This window comes from Coffea eugenioides, chromosome 2 (genome assembly GCF_003713205.1).
Source record: "Coffea eugenioides isolate CCC68of chromosome 2, Ceug_1.0, whole genome shotgun sequence".
In the NCBI taxonomy this organism is placed as follows: Eukaryota; Viridiplantae; Streptophyta; class Magnoliopsida; order Gentianales; family Rubiaceae; genus Coffea; species Coffea eugenioides.
This window is the reverse complement of record NC_040036.1, coordinates 2,033,050-2,049,996: the sequence shown is the minus strand read 5'-3', so window position 1 is coordinate 2,049,996 and position 16,947 is coordinate 2,033,050. Positions and strand designations below refer to the sequence as shown.

The 16,947-nt window shown below is 40.4% G+C and overlaps 3 protein-coding genes across 8 annotated transcripts; 1 reads left to right on the top strand and 2 right to left on the bottom strand.

Annotated features, from left to right (window-relative positions):
- The first annotated feature begins 243 nt into the window (after positions 1-243).
- On the top strand, positions 244-7,291 carry LOC113762035. Its single transcript, XM_027305276.1, has 5 exons — positions 244-694; positions 2,229-2,315; positions 2,727-3,038; positions 3,129-5,329; positions 5,507-7,291. The coding sequence occupies exons 2-5, from the start codon at positions 2,313-2,315 to the stop codon at positions 6,771-6,773; spliced, it is 3,783 nt and encodes a 1,260-aa protein (XP_027161077.1). The 5' UTR covers positions 244-694; positions 2,229-2,312; the 3' UTR covers positions 6,774-7,291.
- A 320-nt stretch (positions 7,292-7,611) lies between these two features.
- LOC113762961 (uncharacterized membrane protein YjcL-like) lies at positions 7,612-11,194 on the bottom strand. Of its 5 annotated transcripts, none has more exons than XM_027306620.1 (6): positions 10,802-11,194; positions 10,400-10,626; positions 10,157-10,267; positions 9,205-9,360; positions 8,549-8,790; positions 7,612-8,019 (listed from the first exon to the last, which is right to left on the bottom strand). In XM_027306620.1, exons 1-6 carry the CDS (start codon positions 11,104-11,106, stop codon positions 7,696-7,698), a joined length of 1,365 nt encoding a protein of 454 aa, XP_027162421.1. In that variant the 5' UTR covers positions 11,107-11,194; the 3' UTR covers positions 7,612-7,695. The 5 variants fall into 5 exon arrangements, with proteins under 5 accessions (XP_027162421.1, XP_027162422.1, XP_027162424.1 ...); XM_027306623.1 differs by having other exon boundaries at positions 7,784-7,898; XM_027306624.1 differs by lacking the exon at positions 7,612-8,019 and adding an exon at positions 8,332-8,548 and having other exon boundaries at positions 8,648-8,790.
- Positions 11,195-12,263: 1,069 nt separating this feature from the next.
- Positions 12,264-16,310, bottom strand: LOC113761040 (uncharacterized membrane protein YjcL). Of its 2 annotated transcripts, XM_027303846.1 has the most exons (7): positions 16,277-16,310; positions 15,881-16,218; positions 15,555-15,781; positions 14,937-15,047; positions 14,082-14,237; positions 13,533-13,777; positions 12,264-12,832 (listed from the first exon to the last, which is right to left on the bottom strand). In XM_027303846.1, exons 2-7 carry the CDS (start codon positions 16,195-16,197, stop codon positions 12,509-12,511), a joined length of 1,380 nt encoding a protein of 459 aa, XP_027159647.1. In that variant the 5' UTR covers positions 16,198-16,218; positions 16,277-16,310; the 3' UTR covers positions 12,264-12,508. The 2 variants fall into 2 exon arrangements, with proteins under 2 accessions (XP_027159647.1, XP_027159646.1); XM_027303845.1 differs by lacking the exon at positions 16,277-16,310 and having other exon boundaries at positions 15,881-16,268.
- Positions 16,311-16,947: the final 637 nt, after the last annotated feature.

Genomic DNA, 16,947 nt, shown 5'->3' with positions numbered 1-16,947 from the left:
AGAACTCACCAAAAAGTTTTGAAAAAGAGAAAAACCTAATCAACATCGGATCTATGGGCAAAGAACGCCGCTACTCGGGGGTGTTGACCGCGAGTAAATGTCAGTCCCAATGGGGGATTAGGGCATCGAAGGGCATAATCGAAAAATAAATCAAATTTAGAGGGGCAGTTTGGGGACACGATCGACCATAAATACGTGGTTGATCGCACACTTCAGAGCTCATCATCTACAACACACAGAGAAACGGGTAAATACACACAGAAGACCTCATCGGGAAGAACAGGCTGGGAAAAGCCTTGCGGGAGCGGAAAGAAAACAAAGCATCTACCGGGCGTTGAAAAAGAAAAAAAGGAAGAACAAGAAAGAGAAAGTGACATACGGAAGCCGGAATCCTACTGCTCTCTTCTTCTCTACCGCCAAGATCTGGCCGTTACCACCCTTCCTTCATCGTCGGCGAGGAATTGGACAGTCGGAAAGATCTCGTATTTGGAGTTCTATCTTTGTACAAAGTCTCGGCGGCGATTTTTATTTTCTGTTCTTTGGTTTTTTGTGGAAAGAAGCGCGACGAGAGGAGTTTGTTGATGATTGATACAATTATTATTTAATCTCTGCCTTTTGGTACATCGGTGCATCGGCTGAGGACTAGGCGATTTTGCGGCGATTTATGTGAAGAAGAAGATTAAAGAAGAAGCAGGTATTGAATACCCTAGCTATTGATTGATTTTACACTCGTTTTTGTTTTTGTGCTCGATGTTTTGCTGTATTACTTCGTCAGAGAAGAAATTGGTTTTACATGGACGTGGATTGCGGCGACAACTGCTAGATCTGTTGTTTCTGGAGAGAAATGTGTGTAGGGTTTACCTAGCTGCTCCGAGATTGAAGATCGGGACAAGAACAGCAACCTGACAAAAGAACCAAGGCCTGTTTACCTTTATAGATGCGCATTCTATCTGCCTAAGGACCCGCAACTCTATGGAAACACGCAATTTGATTCGATTGGGACCTTAGTGTTGCACCGCAGTCTGCAACGATTTGTTTGTTGGCGTCGCTGGGGCTTTGTATCAACTTGTTTTATTGTGATTTTGAGATTTTTAACCAGGAAAAATGCTGCGGAGGTAGTTAGGTTTTTTTTTTCAAAGATCCCCTTTGATTTTTGGGCTAATAATTTGGCTTTTGGTGGATTCTTTTGCTAGAGATATACGCAAGCACCTGTAGAAGTTCTGGTAGAACTAAGTTCCCTGCGTGAAAATAGAGTTGAGTCTAAGGTTGGTCAGGACAAATGATGATGCTGAATTGATAACTGCCAGATTTTAGTTTGACCTGCCCGATCGGATCTTTCTATCTTCTTCTAATAGAAGAAGAATGGCATTTTTGGGGGGTTTTTAATCTATTTAGGTTGGATGTTTGGTGGATCTAAAATATGTGCACATGCTGATATACAGACAGATCCAATGCATTGTTTGCTGTAAGGGCAATCAGGCTTATGCTGTCCAAGTCTATCGAGTCCAGGCATATTCTCGAAGTCAGTTCTGTTTGAAGGAATGTAGACTTGAATAAATGCAGAGAAACTACAATTAGATAGAGTTGGTGAGATTAAGGCCTTGTCATGTCGTGGTGTTGACTTGCTGCTCTTGTCCCTATGGTTTTGTAGTTCTTTTGATCACTCTAAGATTGATAAATTGCTGCTTTTAATTTGGGATCTTTATCAAGTTAGTTCTATTTATCAAGTTGTTAGCAGTTTTGTTGGGTTTCCTTGCAAGCAGTGGATTGCTGCCTTGGGGATTGGAATGATGATGAAAGTGCTTTTTTCTCCCCTGGCATTACATGAGATAACGGATAAGTGTTCTTCTTAAGTTGGCAAGAAGCAGCGTGTTCTTCCAAAGCTGGCAAGAAGCAGCGGTTTTCTGATTTCTATCAAACTGAAATATGTGTTTTTAATGATTGTCGATGTTATTGAATAAAATCTTCTCGTATTTATGTGCCTCGAATTAAACAAACTGTGACTCCAAAGATTAGCACAAGTTGCCTTGAAAATATTAAATTAATTTTATGGAATTTTGTTGCAAGTCTCCTACTTATTGTGACTGCTGCTCCCATTGGTGGTTCCTTGTTGAGGCGCATGAGCTTTCTGGTCTTTCAGCAATTATTCATATATTTTGTATTGGTGGCTTTCTATACTTGCAGTGTTCTATTTTTTGAATTCTGATGTATTTGTTTAAACTCAACAGGAGTCCAATATATTGATATTTTAGAAGTTGGGTTCTGCTGGAGAAGTTTGATATCTGGATGAGACCAATGTTGGATGGTAACTGATGGTGAGTTTTCAGTTCCACCATGCCATTATATCTTGTCCATTTTGAGCTTTTACTGGGAGCTCTTCCCATTGCCTTGGGAAAGTTTGTTGGACATAATGTGATGCATCGTGCTGTTACAAAGGCATATATGATGTAACTTTGGTCGAGGTGTTGGATCAATTACTTGACCTAAATGGAACTGGGAACCTTTAAGCTGTTAAGAGGTTGGAGGTGCAATGTGAAATGTTGGCTTTTTATTGCCTAATACTAATTTTTATTATGTTAAAAGATTTTTTTTTTTAAAGATTTAAACTTAGTTTGACGTTGAATTCTTGGCCTATAGATAAGTTGACAGAACCACTAATTGTAATTGTGCGTTTTGATTCTTACTTGGTTCTCTCAGCAAATGAAATGTTCTCTTGTCAAATGCAGACACGCATTTGTACTTGCCCAGGAAGTTTAGCCTCTTCATTGGAATCTAGTATAAAAAGAAACCAGCTAGCAGGGGCTTCCTGCAAGTCTTGTGGTGGTAGATTCTTAGTTGATGGAATAGGACCCTTGTCTAGAAGCATGCTTGGAACTGTGGGTCTGGAAGTTACAAATTCAATCAATTGTGAGTTGAGTTGGAAAACTGTGAAGGGGAAGCGCTCTAGAAAGTCTGTGGCACGAAACAATGGGCGTGTAGCCTTGGGCAATAAGAGTCCTAAAAGGGTTGGAGATTTTTCTGGATCTGACTCTGACAAAGTATGTAATTTTCTATCCTAATATTGTCTGTTCAAAGATAGAGCATGTGATCTCATGTTTTATTTCATAATGACATGTTTTTTTATGCAGTTTGGTGAACCTGGTACTGGGCAATGCTTTCCTGACAAAGCAGAGTACGTGCCGATTAAGAAAAGGAGATACTATCTACGATCTCCATCTCCATCATTGCGGACCTCTTTATACAGTGGTCAGTCAGTATCACCTCAATTGCGCACTCCATCTTCACATTCAGATGACCTTGAACATCTTTCAGACCACAATGGTTCGTCAGGCTCTTATACAAACAGGCGAGGGTTTGTTGCAGCTCGAGTTGGTAATGGGGTTAATGAAGGAGTTGTGAGTGATAAAGTTTCTGAGGAGACAAGTGGAGAGCTTTATAATTCAGATAACTTCTCTGGTATTGCTCTTCTTGCAGCTGCTGCCTGCATTAACAACATAGATGACGATCCTTATGAAGGTAAGGGGGATGCAGTTGATATTTCCTCACTTCCACAGAGATCTGATGCTTCTACTTCCTCTTTGCCAGTGAGAGAATGTATCCCTTGTTCAGAGTCGGGGAAACAAATGGACAAAGATGCTTCACTATTGGATAATAAGGAGGGATGCTCATTAGTTGTGGAAAGTTCTCATGGTGCTCCTTCTAGTTCAGAGGAAACTGAAGAAGGCAAATCTGCTAGTTCGAAGATTGATAGACGGCATTGGGACCTCAATACTTTGATGGATGCATGGGAGCAACCTAACGAGGATACTTCCGCTCAGTACAAGTGTGATGATACTTGTATTGATGGTATGCCCATGGAGAAACTTGACAAAGAAGGTTCTGTAATTCAAAGGGACTGTATAAGTAATGGAAGTGGCTCTGAAAGTTGTCTGCCTCTGGACCACATTGAAAGTGCTACTCAGTCTTCTACTGCAAAAATGAAGGAAAATGGGTCAGAAGAATTTTGTCAAACTAGTCATAGTAGCCTCAGTGGACATTCAATGGAACCCGTAAAGTATTCTCTTGCTGATGAAAAGGTTTCTAGTCATGTTCTCGGTAGCAACGGATCTTTTACTAATTGTCCACTGTCTGAATCATGTCATTCATCAGAAGTTTCTGGTGGAAACTTAGACATAAAATCTCGTCCTGTGTCTACTATGATTCCAGGTGCTGACAGCTGTAGAGATGCATCTTCATTAGCGACTACTTCTGAACAAAATGTAGTTTTACCTGATGCTTCGGATTTGGAAAAGTTTGGGGGTGAGAATGATGGTCAACTGAGAGATCCGGAAGACTCTGAAAAGAAAACTGAATTGCCTGATAACAGGATTGCCCTCGGGCTGGAAAAGTGTATAGGCACCTGTAAAACTTTGGATGCTGAAAATTTGGAAAGTATTTCCGGGGAGAACACACATCCATCATCCAAGTGTGAAGGTTTATCTATCTCAGACATCTCTGTTGGAGGTCATTCCACTGTAATTTCTGATGCCAAGGGTCAAGATGGGAAAATTCTGGCCGCTAATGATTTGGGAACTGATGCTGCACGGTGCCTGGGTTTCAAGCAGCTCCCTTCCAAGGATGATGATCCTCATGTTCGTGATGAAGAAGGTGAGGGGAGATCCATTTTGCAAGACTCGGGTAAAGGTTTTGTTCTCGATGATTGCCACAATTCAGATGTTTCACAGGATGATCCTGGTTGCATAAATGGTAGAGATAAAATTGATGAGCTTCAAGTTGGTTATGATTCTCCTTATGAGGATGGAGAATTGAGGGGGTCTGTATTGTACTCATGGGAGGAAAATGAACTTGAGGATGGGGAGAATGAATGTCTTGACTATGAATCTGATGGTAGAGTTGGTGAGGGTTCTGATATTGGTGATAGTCCCAGCTCAAAAGTAGTTGAAGCTGGTTCTGAAGGTTCTCAAGGCAAAGAAAAGAAAGGTTTATTGGGTGTACAGTCTCAAGAAACTGATTCCAGGAGGAGTACTTCAGTGAAAAGTTCTTCAAGGGGAGAATCAAAGGAGATTAGAGAGAAGATTGAGACTGCAGGCAAAAAAGTGTCCAATCAAGGATCTGGAACTACAGAAGAACTTTCTACAGATGTGATTGTGGAAAGAAATTATGGTAGTAGACGGGGTCGCACTTCTGATCACATGGATGGGCTTGACGTCAAAGGATCATATGCAGGAGTTGGGTCAAAGACAACCAGGGGGAAGTTGCAATCACGTATTGAAGGGCCTTCAACATTGGATGCAGTGGAGAGGGACAATGTTTATACACTGCAGGGCAGGTATGGTTCTGCATCACATTTCTTTTTCCATTTTTTTTTTCTGGCTGAGTGGTGTTTTGGAAAATTTTTGGTATACTTTTCTGTGTGGGTTGGTGATTGAGTTGCTTGGTCATATTCCTTTCACTTAATTTTCCTGCTTTATTGTGTATTGATTGTCTGACTGTTCTCATGCCTTAGATCCCGGAACAGTGGAAGTTCATATTCACGAGAAAACAGGGATGGCTGTCCTGATAGATATGTGACAAGGTACAGACCTGCTGTTCAGGAACGTGAACGAAATGGAGGGAATAATCAGTTGGTCTACTGGGACTCAAGAAGCCGTTATCCGTCTAGTTATCGTGGTCCTGAAGGTCAGGTACCAAACAGGCAGAGGAGTTCTATGAATGATCCTGTTGATAAGTTTGGTGGAGTGAATTCCCATGATCACAAGCAATCTATGAATTATTCTTCACGAACTGAGAGGGATAGCAGTCCTGATAGATTTGCAACGAGGTACAGATCAGCTGTTCACGAGCGTGAAAGAATTGGAGGGGATGGTCATTGGTTTTACTGGGAGTCCAGAAACCGTTATCCATCTAGTTATCGTGGACCTGAGGGTCAAGGGCAGCCCAGGCCAAGAAGTGTGATTGCTGACTCTGTTGACAAATTTGGTGGATTAGATCCCCACGATCACAAGCAGTCTGTGAACTATTCTTCAAAAAGCATGCAGAGGCCGCTTGGTTGGAGGAGATCACCAGTTGACAGGGATGAATACCCTGGTAGCCAGAGGAGAATGGCAGCATTCAGCAGCAACAGAAACAGGGGAGGTTCCAGAAATTTCACTGACGGTGTTGGTAGAGGCCCACGGGGGGAATATCACCAGCCCATGGATGATGATGCTGCATCTTCAGTTCGCATGCCACATTATTTATCCTGGAAAGAGCGGGGCTTTTTTGCCCCATCCACTAAAGGTGCTCATGCATCTGTACCCCGCAGGGATTCACGATCAAGATCCAGAACACGCTCTCCCCGTGCATGGCACCCACAGAGGGAGCGTAACCTGGGTGCAAGACGTCATAGTAGATCACCAGATTTCAGGTCTGAAGCTAGAATGGATAGAATGAGGGCTCCATTTCAGAAGCCCAATTTTGCAGCTGATTATGGGGAGAGTTTCATGTCCCCGCCTAGAGGCCGCTTTTCACCGCAGCGTAATTTTAGGGGTCTTGATGATCGGAATTTTGTAGATAGCCATTTGAGGCATCGTAGATCACCATTGAATGTGTTTAGACAGAGCCAAAGATTGGAATCTATTGGTTTATCTGGACGCTTGAAGTCAGATGATTCATTTAGACCCATGATGCGGCCTGGACGATTTCCTCATACGGCTGGTCTTGGTAGGGGATGTAAGTTGGAGGAGAATGATGATGATAAGAGACACGATGACAGATCTGGGATGATGCATTGAGGGTACAACTCTGACTCTATTGGCATTTTGAGGAGTTAAGTTAACATGTGCTACAACAGATAATTTGGACGCTGGAAACTCTAATAATGAGCATAATGTCCGAAGTACTGACCGAAGGTAATGTACCTAGGCGTGTTAAAGGGGGATGTCGTTAAGTTATAACAATGCTCAGGTTTATGTTTACGGCCTGTCTCCAGGCTGGTATATTTGCCATCACCGGGAAGAGAATGAACATGGCGTGTCGCGAACTGCCTTGTTCCTCTTTGGGTGAAGGCTGCTAGTTAGAAATTCAATTCCTTTGAATGCGTTTTTTTTCCTTTTCCCCCCTTCTTTTTTCCCCTCTTTCTAGGAGGAAATTTGAAAAATCTGATTTCGCTGATGGGTTGAAGTGTTCGGCTCTCCTTGTTTGATTAATGCGCTAGGGCCTTGGTATTTTTTGCTTGTCATGGCCCACCAACTCTCTCTCGCTCGAGATTGTAATGGGAGGTAGGATATGAATGTTTGATTTTTTTTATTTATTTTTTTTATATTAAGCCTGTGGAAGTTTCTAAGGGCGGCTGCCTTTAGCGGTACAATAATGCATACCTTAGTGTAAAATATAAAAGTGCAATCTGCAGTGAAGCTGCCAAAAAAGTGCAAGTCGACTCTCCCTGCGGTAAGACTTGGCATCTGATTTTAATGCGCAACTTACAAGAGCAGAAGCTTTTTGTCATCACATTTGAAACTACAGAGTAACATAGGGATGCGCTTAGGTACCATAGAAAACAATTAATATAAAGGCCGCAGAGAAAACAAGTGTTTCAAAAACAAGTGTTTCAAGTAGAATTCCAAACGCAAGTCCTAAAAATGTTGCAATCGATATTCCCTCTGGAACAGCCAAAGAGTCCCATGCTTTGTTTGGCCTTGGCCATGAAAAAACAAGTTACAAGTGTTTAAGAACTAGAATTCCAAACCCAATTCCTAAAAATGTTGCAATGGATACTCCAAATATTCCTGCTAGAATCCCAGGAACAACCAAAGAGTCCCATGCTTTGGCCTTGGCCATGCCACATGCTGTTGTAGGACCTCCAATATTAGCATTTGATGCCAGAAGCAACAGCTTTAGATCGACGCAAAATAGTTTTCCTAGTCCGAGTATCACTATAAGATGGATGGTTACTTGAACAAATGCAAACATAAAAATGCTTGGAGCAGTAGTGATGACATTCCATATGCTCCCTCCAGCGCCCACAACAGCAAAAAATACCTGTTCACAGTTTAACCCCAATTGGGAAAAAATTAAAATTAAAAGAAAGAAAAAGGAGTCTTTGATTAAACAACTAGGCAGAAGCAGTGGACTAATTATCCACAACATGGAACTAAATAAATCTGACCCTACTCACAAAATGAAGCAATTCATTGAGCTTATGACTTGGATGGGGCTTTTGAGTTTTCACATTTGATGGCCTTAAACTGAGCCCTCGATAAAGTACATTGGAAGTTGGAACAAGTGACCGAGGAAGAACGTATCTCAATAAAAAGTAATGACTTTGCAATAATATGTCGTTCAAAGGCAAGATGACAAAAACACTTGTAGGACTGCTTGTTTCCCCTTCTTTCAATATTGTGGAGCTCAAGAACACTTGTTGCTCATATTAGAAGTTACATCTCCTTCCAGAGAACCAAAAGCATTTCTCAATGGAGTATTGACATTCATAGGTTGGTTTATGTTACAAGCAATAATCCAAAGAGGTATGCAAGAAAAAGGAGACTACTTAGAGCACCTTTATGTTTACCTGCATTAAGACCACAGCAATAGCATCAGCAGTAGGTGCGATGGGGCGAAAATAACCAGGGAAAGAAGTTGCTAAAATCACAACAATTGTGGTGATTACAGGAAGATCACAATTTTGAATTCCAAAAAATCTGGTAAGAGAAGTGGAAGCCTTGCATATAGCGAAGGAAACAGCCAGTGATGTACCCATCTGCAGCACTGGTAATTTGCTGGCAGAATCGGACGGCAAATCTGTAGTAACATCTGCCACAAATGTAGCAGTGACAAAAAGAATCATTCTAGCATTGATGTTAGGGACATCATATTGGGTTAGAGAAAATATGAAATGAATAGAAAATGACGAGGTTCCACTTCATATGATGATGATAAATCCAGAGGAATGTAGCAACAGTCAGCATACAGAAGTTTTTTTTTGTAAAAAGAACTACTCATTCACTTTAAGATCAAACTATACGTAAGTATAAGGTCTTCCAGTCTCAAGCCTCATCACATAAATCACCATGTAATACAATCTGTTTTGATAAAGAATGTTATGAATCAAGACAAAAGGAAAGTTTAAAAAAATAAAAAATAAAAAAATCACAGTAGAGCAAATTGATTGACAGTTAAACAAATACAATTACTATTACTAGCAATACAGAGCCCAAGACTACTTACTATTACTAAAAAATGAAGTCTCTGAAGGTATTTTGGAGGCCAACCCAAACAATACAATAAAGTATACTGCACAAATTACATTATCAGCAGCAACACCAGCAGCTACAATTGAGGAAGAAGTGCCAAGTGCCTCTGAGATTGCAACATAGTTGATGGCTACAGGAATGACAATAAGACATTATTGTTGAAGATGAAGAAAGAAATGCATAGGAAATTGATTAAGAACACAGAGATCCAAGATGTAAACACAGAGGCGCTTCCTTTGACTGCATTACATACTTCACGCCAATCATTAATTCCTTTTCTTTCTTTATTCTTTTTCTTGTTTTAGTTGATGACTGAATTGATTGTATGTTACCATAGGAACAGCCAGAAGTTGAGATTCTGGCATTGCACACAAATAATTTTAGACAACCTGTACTCTTCAATTACCATTGCAGAAAAGGAATGTGGATTTTTCAGAAAAGATGCCTCCCATTCATTTAAACATTAGGAATGTTAATCTTAAAAAGCGTTAGACCTGGAACCAGTAGTATTAAAACTCTCCTTGACCATCCGCAAATGCTCCTACTACAATACTAAACGTGATGATCCATTTTGTGCACATATACATGCCCTTTTGATGCTTTGCTAACAGTACATCTCAATTTACAAGAAAATCCTACTTGTTTCAAAGCATAGCTTAAGATACTATTTGAGCAAAGTAAGTAACACTGAACAGTTTCATATTTCATAAATTGCATTTCACAGCTGCAGATATATTTGGCTTCAAATTCTTTTGGCAGGGAAAATTGCGCACTACTTGAGAGTTGAGACTTAAGTCACCAAAAGGTTAGTCATCTTTGGTAGATTAGCGTTAACCATTTCTCCGCCGCAATTGACATGTAACAAATCAAGTCGATAGTCATGTTCAAAACCACAGAGAAATCAGTGCAGTTTCAAGACAACTTGCCTCCACCAATATAACTGCCCATAAGAGCAGCAGCTATTTTCCAGTTATCTGGACCAAGGGAGCGCATGGGCACCAACAGGAATGCCACTAAAGTCCCAGCAATTGTTGCCACTGCCACATCCAAAAAGGAAATGGAAAAAGAAAAGAAAGATGCTCTGCTTTTAAGATAATGAATTCATATTATATGCTGTATATCTATTGCATGATCCAAACAACAGGCAGAAGTGCGCAAGAGAAAGAGACCTGATCCGAGCAAGAAAACGAGAAGCAGAGTCCCAGTTGAGCGAATTAGTTGTTGCATATCTGCTCTGAATAGAAGCAATGGCACTGTCAATGGGAGCAGAAATTTGATGACAACCGAATAAGCGGGGGCTTCATAAGGAATAATTCCCGCATTGCTGGCTGCCAGCCCAATCAAGATGCTGACCAATGCTGCGCTCACCGTGCTACCAACCTTGGTCTTCTCCGACCTTCATTCCCACAGCAAGCAACATCTCAACTGTCCTTAAGCACATTTAATAATACTACCATTTGCCTATGTGGGGAGTTAAAAAAAAAAAAAAAAAAAGAGGACTCTCGCAAAAGATTGCTTAAAAACAAAAAGTAGTCCCATGAAAGAGAGAAAAATCGATGCAATGTTCTTACCAGAGACCAAGAGCGCCGGTTGCAAGAAGAGCAGTCCAGATGCCCCAATTGTCGTGGGGAGATATTAAGGGGGAATTCGACAGAGATTTAACCGTCGCATGGTTCCAGCTGCGCGTAGTAAGAATACCATTGTTCCTTACGAACCCGTATGAATAAGATGATGCTGGCTTGGAGTTCAACTGGGATTTCCTTCCAACCGAGAATGTTGACAAAAAGGGTGGTCTCTGAACTGTTGATGGCACCGATGATGATGATGATGAGAGAGTGGGGACTCGTAACAGCTGCATTGCCGCCAAAGACGCCATTTCTTTCGAAGTTTAGACAGTCTTGTCGCCTCCTTCATTGGCAGCAGCAGGAGGAGGTTTATGGGATTCTTGTTGGAGATGGATGCCGGCTGATAATGGATGGAAAATGGAGACACGTGGCAAATTGTTACTTGAGGAAGAGCACCATCCTCCAATTAGCACGCGTCGAGTGAAGCCTTCCAAGTTGGGCCGACAGACTTTCAAGCCCAAGATGGATTTCCTATAGCGTTCTTCTGTGGCCCCACCCCATCTATGAGAAGTCTGTCGCTGTGCATTTCTGACATCGGAAAAAAAAAATTATTTTTGGAAAAAAAAAAGGGCGCGCTAATTCTGCATGAGCACCTTGATAATGGTAGCGTAGCTCCCATTCCTCCCTAGACACCCAAATAATAATTTTGCGACAATACTACTGAGTACTAGGAGTAATAATACATGGATGGAAACCACTGATCTTTGGCTCAATGGCCACAAAAACTCTTTGAATTGTAAGTCGAGATTCGAAATCCACCTGCAATGAAAAAAATTCAAAGGAGGTGCCAATACATCCTTTTGATTTATTCAGATGTTTATACTTACTAGTTCAAAGAGGCTCCATTTTCTTTAGATTAGGATAGATTTTTATACCTACTAACCTAAAGAGGCTTCCCACCTGTAATGAAAAAAATCCAAAGGAGGTGCTTCAAGAATGACCCTGCTGCTTCAAAAATCAAAATGGAGAATCCCAGATTCAATGCAGGAAGAACACCCTCTCTGGCACTAGCAGCCACCACCTCTGCAACTTTAGTTATGACAAAACATAATGAATATTCACACCATCTATAACAGCATGGAATGGAATTACTTAATTTCTTGCGACTAATTCGCTTTAAACAGTTTGTAAAGATTACAGGCACCTTTTTTTTTCTGTATATTTCAAGGTTTGTGTTTGAAGTTAAAAGAGTTTATTGAAGGACGCAGGAAAATCAAGCAAATCTTAATTTATACTCATGGCGTAAGTACTACCACATATCTCTTGAAAATGAATGATGGGGTTGTAGGAAAAGTTGCAGAGTAGATATGACGCATTTTTGGCATGTTTATACTTGGATGTTATTAGAGCTTAATATAAGGGTGGAAGACCCAATGCAATCCAAAATGCTACTGCTACTACATTAGAAGAAACTCCCCAGATAATGCAGTCCAGGCGTAACCTGTTATTATTGATTCTTCTTCAGATGATGCATCTAAAAGTTCGGTTGTGCTCATGTCTAGTTGCAATGATCAATCAAGCAGCCTTCTGTCTCGTTATAACCAGGACGATCATACGTTGAACAGAAGGGTGCAAAAGGTAAAATAAAATGGAACCCCAAAAGCAAAAAAAAAAGTTCAAATTACAAGCCAGACTGATCCGCCAGTCAGGTAACTACATAAATCTGAGCACAGTCACCCCAAAAGCAATACCAACGAAAGTGGCAATGGCAATGCCAAAAATGCCAGCAAGAATACCGGGAACAACCAAAGAGCTCCATCCTTTGGCAGTGGCCATTCCACAAGCGGTTGTGGGGCCACCTACGTTCGCATTAGATGCCAAAAGCAGCAACTTGAGGTCAAAGCGGAAGAGCTTTCCCAGACCAAGAATCACAGCAAGATGAACAGCTATCTGAACTAGGGCAAACAACAAAATACTTGGTGCTGTATTGATCACATTCCATATGCTACCACTTGCTCCCACCACTGTGAAAAATACCTGTTATCTCCAACAAGAAAACGAACGTAAACAAGTCATTCTACCCACAGTAAGCTCACAGATATAGTAATTTCTACTCAAAAAACTTCAGCGGTTTGAGTTAACCAGGGAATTGAAACACAAGCTGAAGCTGCAAAGCAGAAAATTAATATAGCGACCACAACGTTTTTCAATGGTGGCTTGTGCCTAAGGATGGCCAAGTGTCATTAGCATTTTCTCTTATGGAGTTTCAACCTATCACAAAACATCTTCCTACATGTCTAAGGAGCTTATCCCCGACCCTAGTCATTCGAAATTTTAGCACAACTGGTCCTTTTTTGGCATAATATACATCTTGTCTATTCTCATCCCAGGTATCCAAAAAACTACAGGTTGAACGCTACCAAAAACTGCTTAGTTGATCTAGCTTCTCTACTGTGACCAGTAAGAGTCTTAACAGTCTTAATAGAAGTTTGGGCAATGCAACAACGCTACGTGAACTATGTTGCAAGCTCAAGAGAGCATGAACGATGAATTAATAGTATCAAAAACCAAAGATACTCTTATATGGCAGAGGCCCAAAAAAAGTGTCATTAATAAAATTTATGTTTAAGGAACTTGATCCAAGTACAAATTTAGGTTCAGTACAAGAAGAACATAGGAAGCAGCGATTATAATCTGTAACAGAAGGACCCACGTGCATATGAAAAAAAAAAATCACCTGCATGAGAATCAGTGCCATAGCCTCGCCAGATGGTGCTAGATGAGCAAATAACCTTGGAAATACAGTTGCCAGAATTACAACTATTGCAGTAATGGCTGGAAGGCTACCTCCTGAGATTCCAAAATACTTTGCAAAAGAACTGCCAGCTTTGCAAATGGCAAAGGATACAGCTAGGGCTGTAGCAGTTGGCAGTACAGGCAGTTTATTTCCAGATTCTGATATATCATATCCAGCATCAGCATCTATAAAAGTTCAGTGTGGTCAGATGCAGCGCAGTTGCAATAGCCTTACTTAACATGGTTGATGCCTTTATGTCGCACAGACTCACAAAATTTTCTACTGATAAATAAATAGAGGTAAAATTGAAGAACAAATGACTGGCTTGACCTTTTGTCAAACAAAAAAAAAAAATAACAATAATAATAAAAAGTTGAAAACTCCGATGTACAAGATTTCTTTTCAAAGAATCTCGATCAGCAATCACAATTTAATTAGAATGAAAAAACTAAAATTAACCATATGATGACTCGAGAAATTGGACCGAACCAGTAGTTGCTGTTGAAGCCTCAGGAGGTATTCCAGATGCCAATGCAAACAATGTTGTAAAATATATGGCACAAATAACATTATCTGCAGCTAGTCCAGCAGCTAAGACAGAAGGCGTGACTTCTAAGGCTTCAGAAATCGCCACATAGTTGACAGCTAAATAAAAGGGAAAAAAAAAAAAGCTCTATCAATATGGTTATAAGAAGAGCAAACCAATTCATCTTGCAAACACAGCTGAATGGGAACATAAACAATCCACAGCGTCAATTAAAAGAGGAAGCACCACTGAGACTCTTATTGACCTGAAATCTTACACCATTCAAATTAAAATTTCTCATTCAATGCAAATGAAGCCAGAAAAGCTTCATACAGTAGAAGAAAGCTAGTTCACCATCTTTTTTAGCATTAGAAAATCCATAAAATACTTCACAATTGAGTGAAAATAAAAGAAGATCCCTTTTGCATTCCAATATCCTGATTTGACGTCAAACTTAGCACCAAATGGAAAATAACCCATTGCATAATTAAGATAGTATGGAGTGACAGAAATTTGTCTAGAGGAAAGCTAGTATAAAGGAAGCAAGCATTTGTTGGCACCCTCTTTCTTAGCATAAGAAAAGCAAATAAAATACTTAACAATTGAGTGAAAATAAAAGAAGATCCCTTTTGCATTCCAATAGCCTGATTTGACGTCAAACCTAGCATCAAACTGAAAATAACCCATTGCATGATTAAGGGAATGTGGAGTGACAGAAATATGTCTAGTAAAAATCTAATGTGGTCATCAGAATGACTATGCAGTGAAGTTTCAAAGAAAGGTAAAAACATGACGCGGTCAATGTCGTCTTAGGTTACCTCCACCAATATGTCTTCCCATTAGTGCAGCAGCTATCTTCCAACCATCTTGACCCAATGATCGCATTGGCACCAAAAGGAATGCCACAGCAGTTCCAAGAGTCGTTGCAACTGCGATACAACCACATAAGAAAGCAAAAACTATTGAGGGTCTTGAAAATTTAAAAGATGCCACATAAGCTCAGGTTTTAACATGGTAAGTGGTGACCACAAATTTTTTAGAAAGGGTAAAAAGTATCAAAAATTTTATCCCAAGTTGCTCTGAGATGGATTGCCCCTACTGCAAAGACTTAGAAAATTCTAAGGCCAACCAAAGACTCTATTCAATTTTTTCATAAATTCTTTACAGTCCAGTGCTGTTTATAAGTATCTATTAGGATGAACTTGAACTGAATGCACAGCATGTTGCAGTACTACATGGTTATCTAAGTAGATACGTAAAGTTGAGAGCATGATGATTACATTTCAGTTCTGTATCACTTATCAACCCTCCAGCAAACTTGGATTTAAATCTACCATTTTTTTTTTTTTGGGATAAACACATTCTAAAAAATTTTCAACTCACATAGTGCCAACACAAGATTGAAGCTTTAAGGGAATTCCGGGATCGTTTTCTACCTGATCCAAGCAAGAAAGCCAGAAGCAGTGTCCCAGTGGACTGTATTACCCGACGCAAATCCGCTCTGAACAACAGCAAGGGAACTGCCATTGGCAGCAAGATTTGCAAAACGATTTTATATGCGGGCGCATCGCAAGGTATGATTCCCAAATTGCTGGCGGCTAAACCAACTAATATACTCACCAGCGCACCACTCAATGTACTTCCAATCTTGGTCCTCTCTGACCTTGACTCAGTATTACAAATAATGATCATTCCCTCAACTGAGACCAAAAATAACGGTAATTTTTTGATGGGAAAATGCGGATAGATTATTATGACTTACCAGATACCGAAAGCGCCGGTGGCCAAAAGAGCAGTCCAAGTGCCCCAGTGATCTTGTGGAGAAATGATGGGATAACTCAACTGCGGTCTGATAGAATTAGGTGCTACATGACGATTCAATCCGGGTGAATAGAGGGGGAAGAACAAGGATTTCTGATGATTTCCCGGGAAGCGTGAGTGGGACTTGGGTAGCTGAGGTGCTGGGTTAGCAATTCCTGAGTAGGCAGAGGAAATGGTGGAAATGTTTTGGCGGGAACCGAGACATGACCACCGTTGAAGAACCGGAGTTGACAGCAGCAACCCCTGTTGCGACGCCATTTACGGCAGATCCCAGTATCTTGGCAGCCTCAACCAAGATTCTTGGGTTCAGCCCTTTTTTTTTTTTCCGAAAGGGCAGTGGGGGCTTGGTAAGAAATCCACAGGTGGTTTTGTTAAAGAAGCAGAAATACGAAGGAATCTCCCCTAGTGAAGGGATTCGCCGCAATGCCACTGGCCCAGTGGTCATTCCAAGCCTAAGAGGTGCACAAAAATTGTCACAATATGTGACGGTCTTCATTGACCAATTTCGATGGAGTTTATACTCACATTGAGTCCCCTCTTCCTCTCCCTAGAATAGACTAATTTAGGTTCTAAGAATTCTATCGTATCGACAAAAAAAGAAGAAGAAGGGATTCGCCGCAATCGTAAGAGCAATAAACAGTGATATATAGTACATAGTACTTTAATTGCAGACACGTCTTACTATTTGTTACCATATAATTAATGGTCAAAATGAGGTGAATTTAAAATTTTTTTAGTAAATGGGATTTTTTTGGTAGAATTTAGTAAATGAGATTGATGTGTGACACACGAATAAAAAGAAAATAAGTTACTGATTGTGAGACACACGAGTAAAAATTTTTGTTGTAATTTTTGCATCCAGTTATTAATATGTCTATATTGTGTTAGATGCTAATTTCTACGCTACTCAGTCATGTATTTGGGACAACTACATCTGTGTTGACATCTACTACTATTCTACCATGACTTAAGATTTAAAAGAGTTCACTCGTCAATAGTCAACAAGTT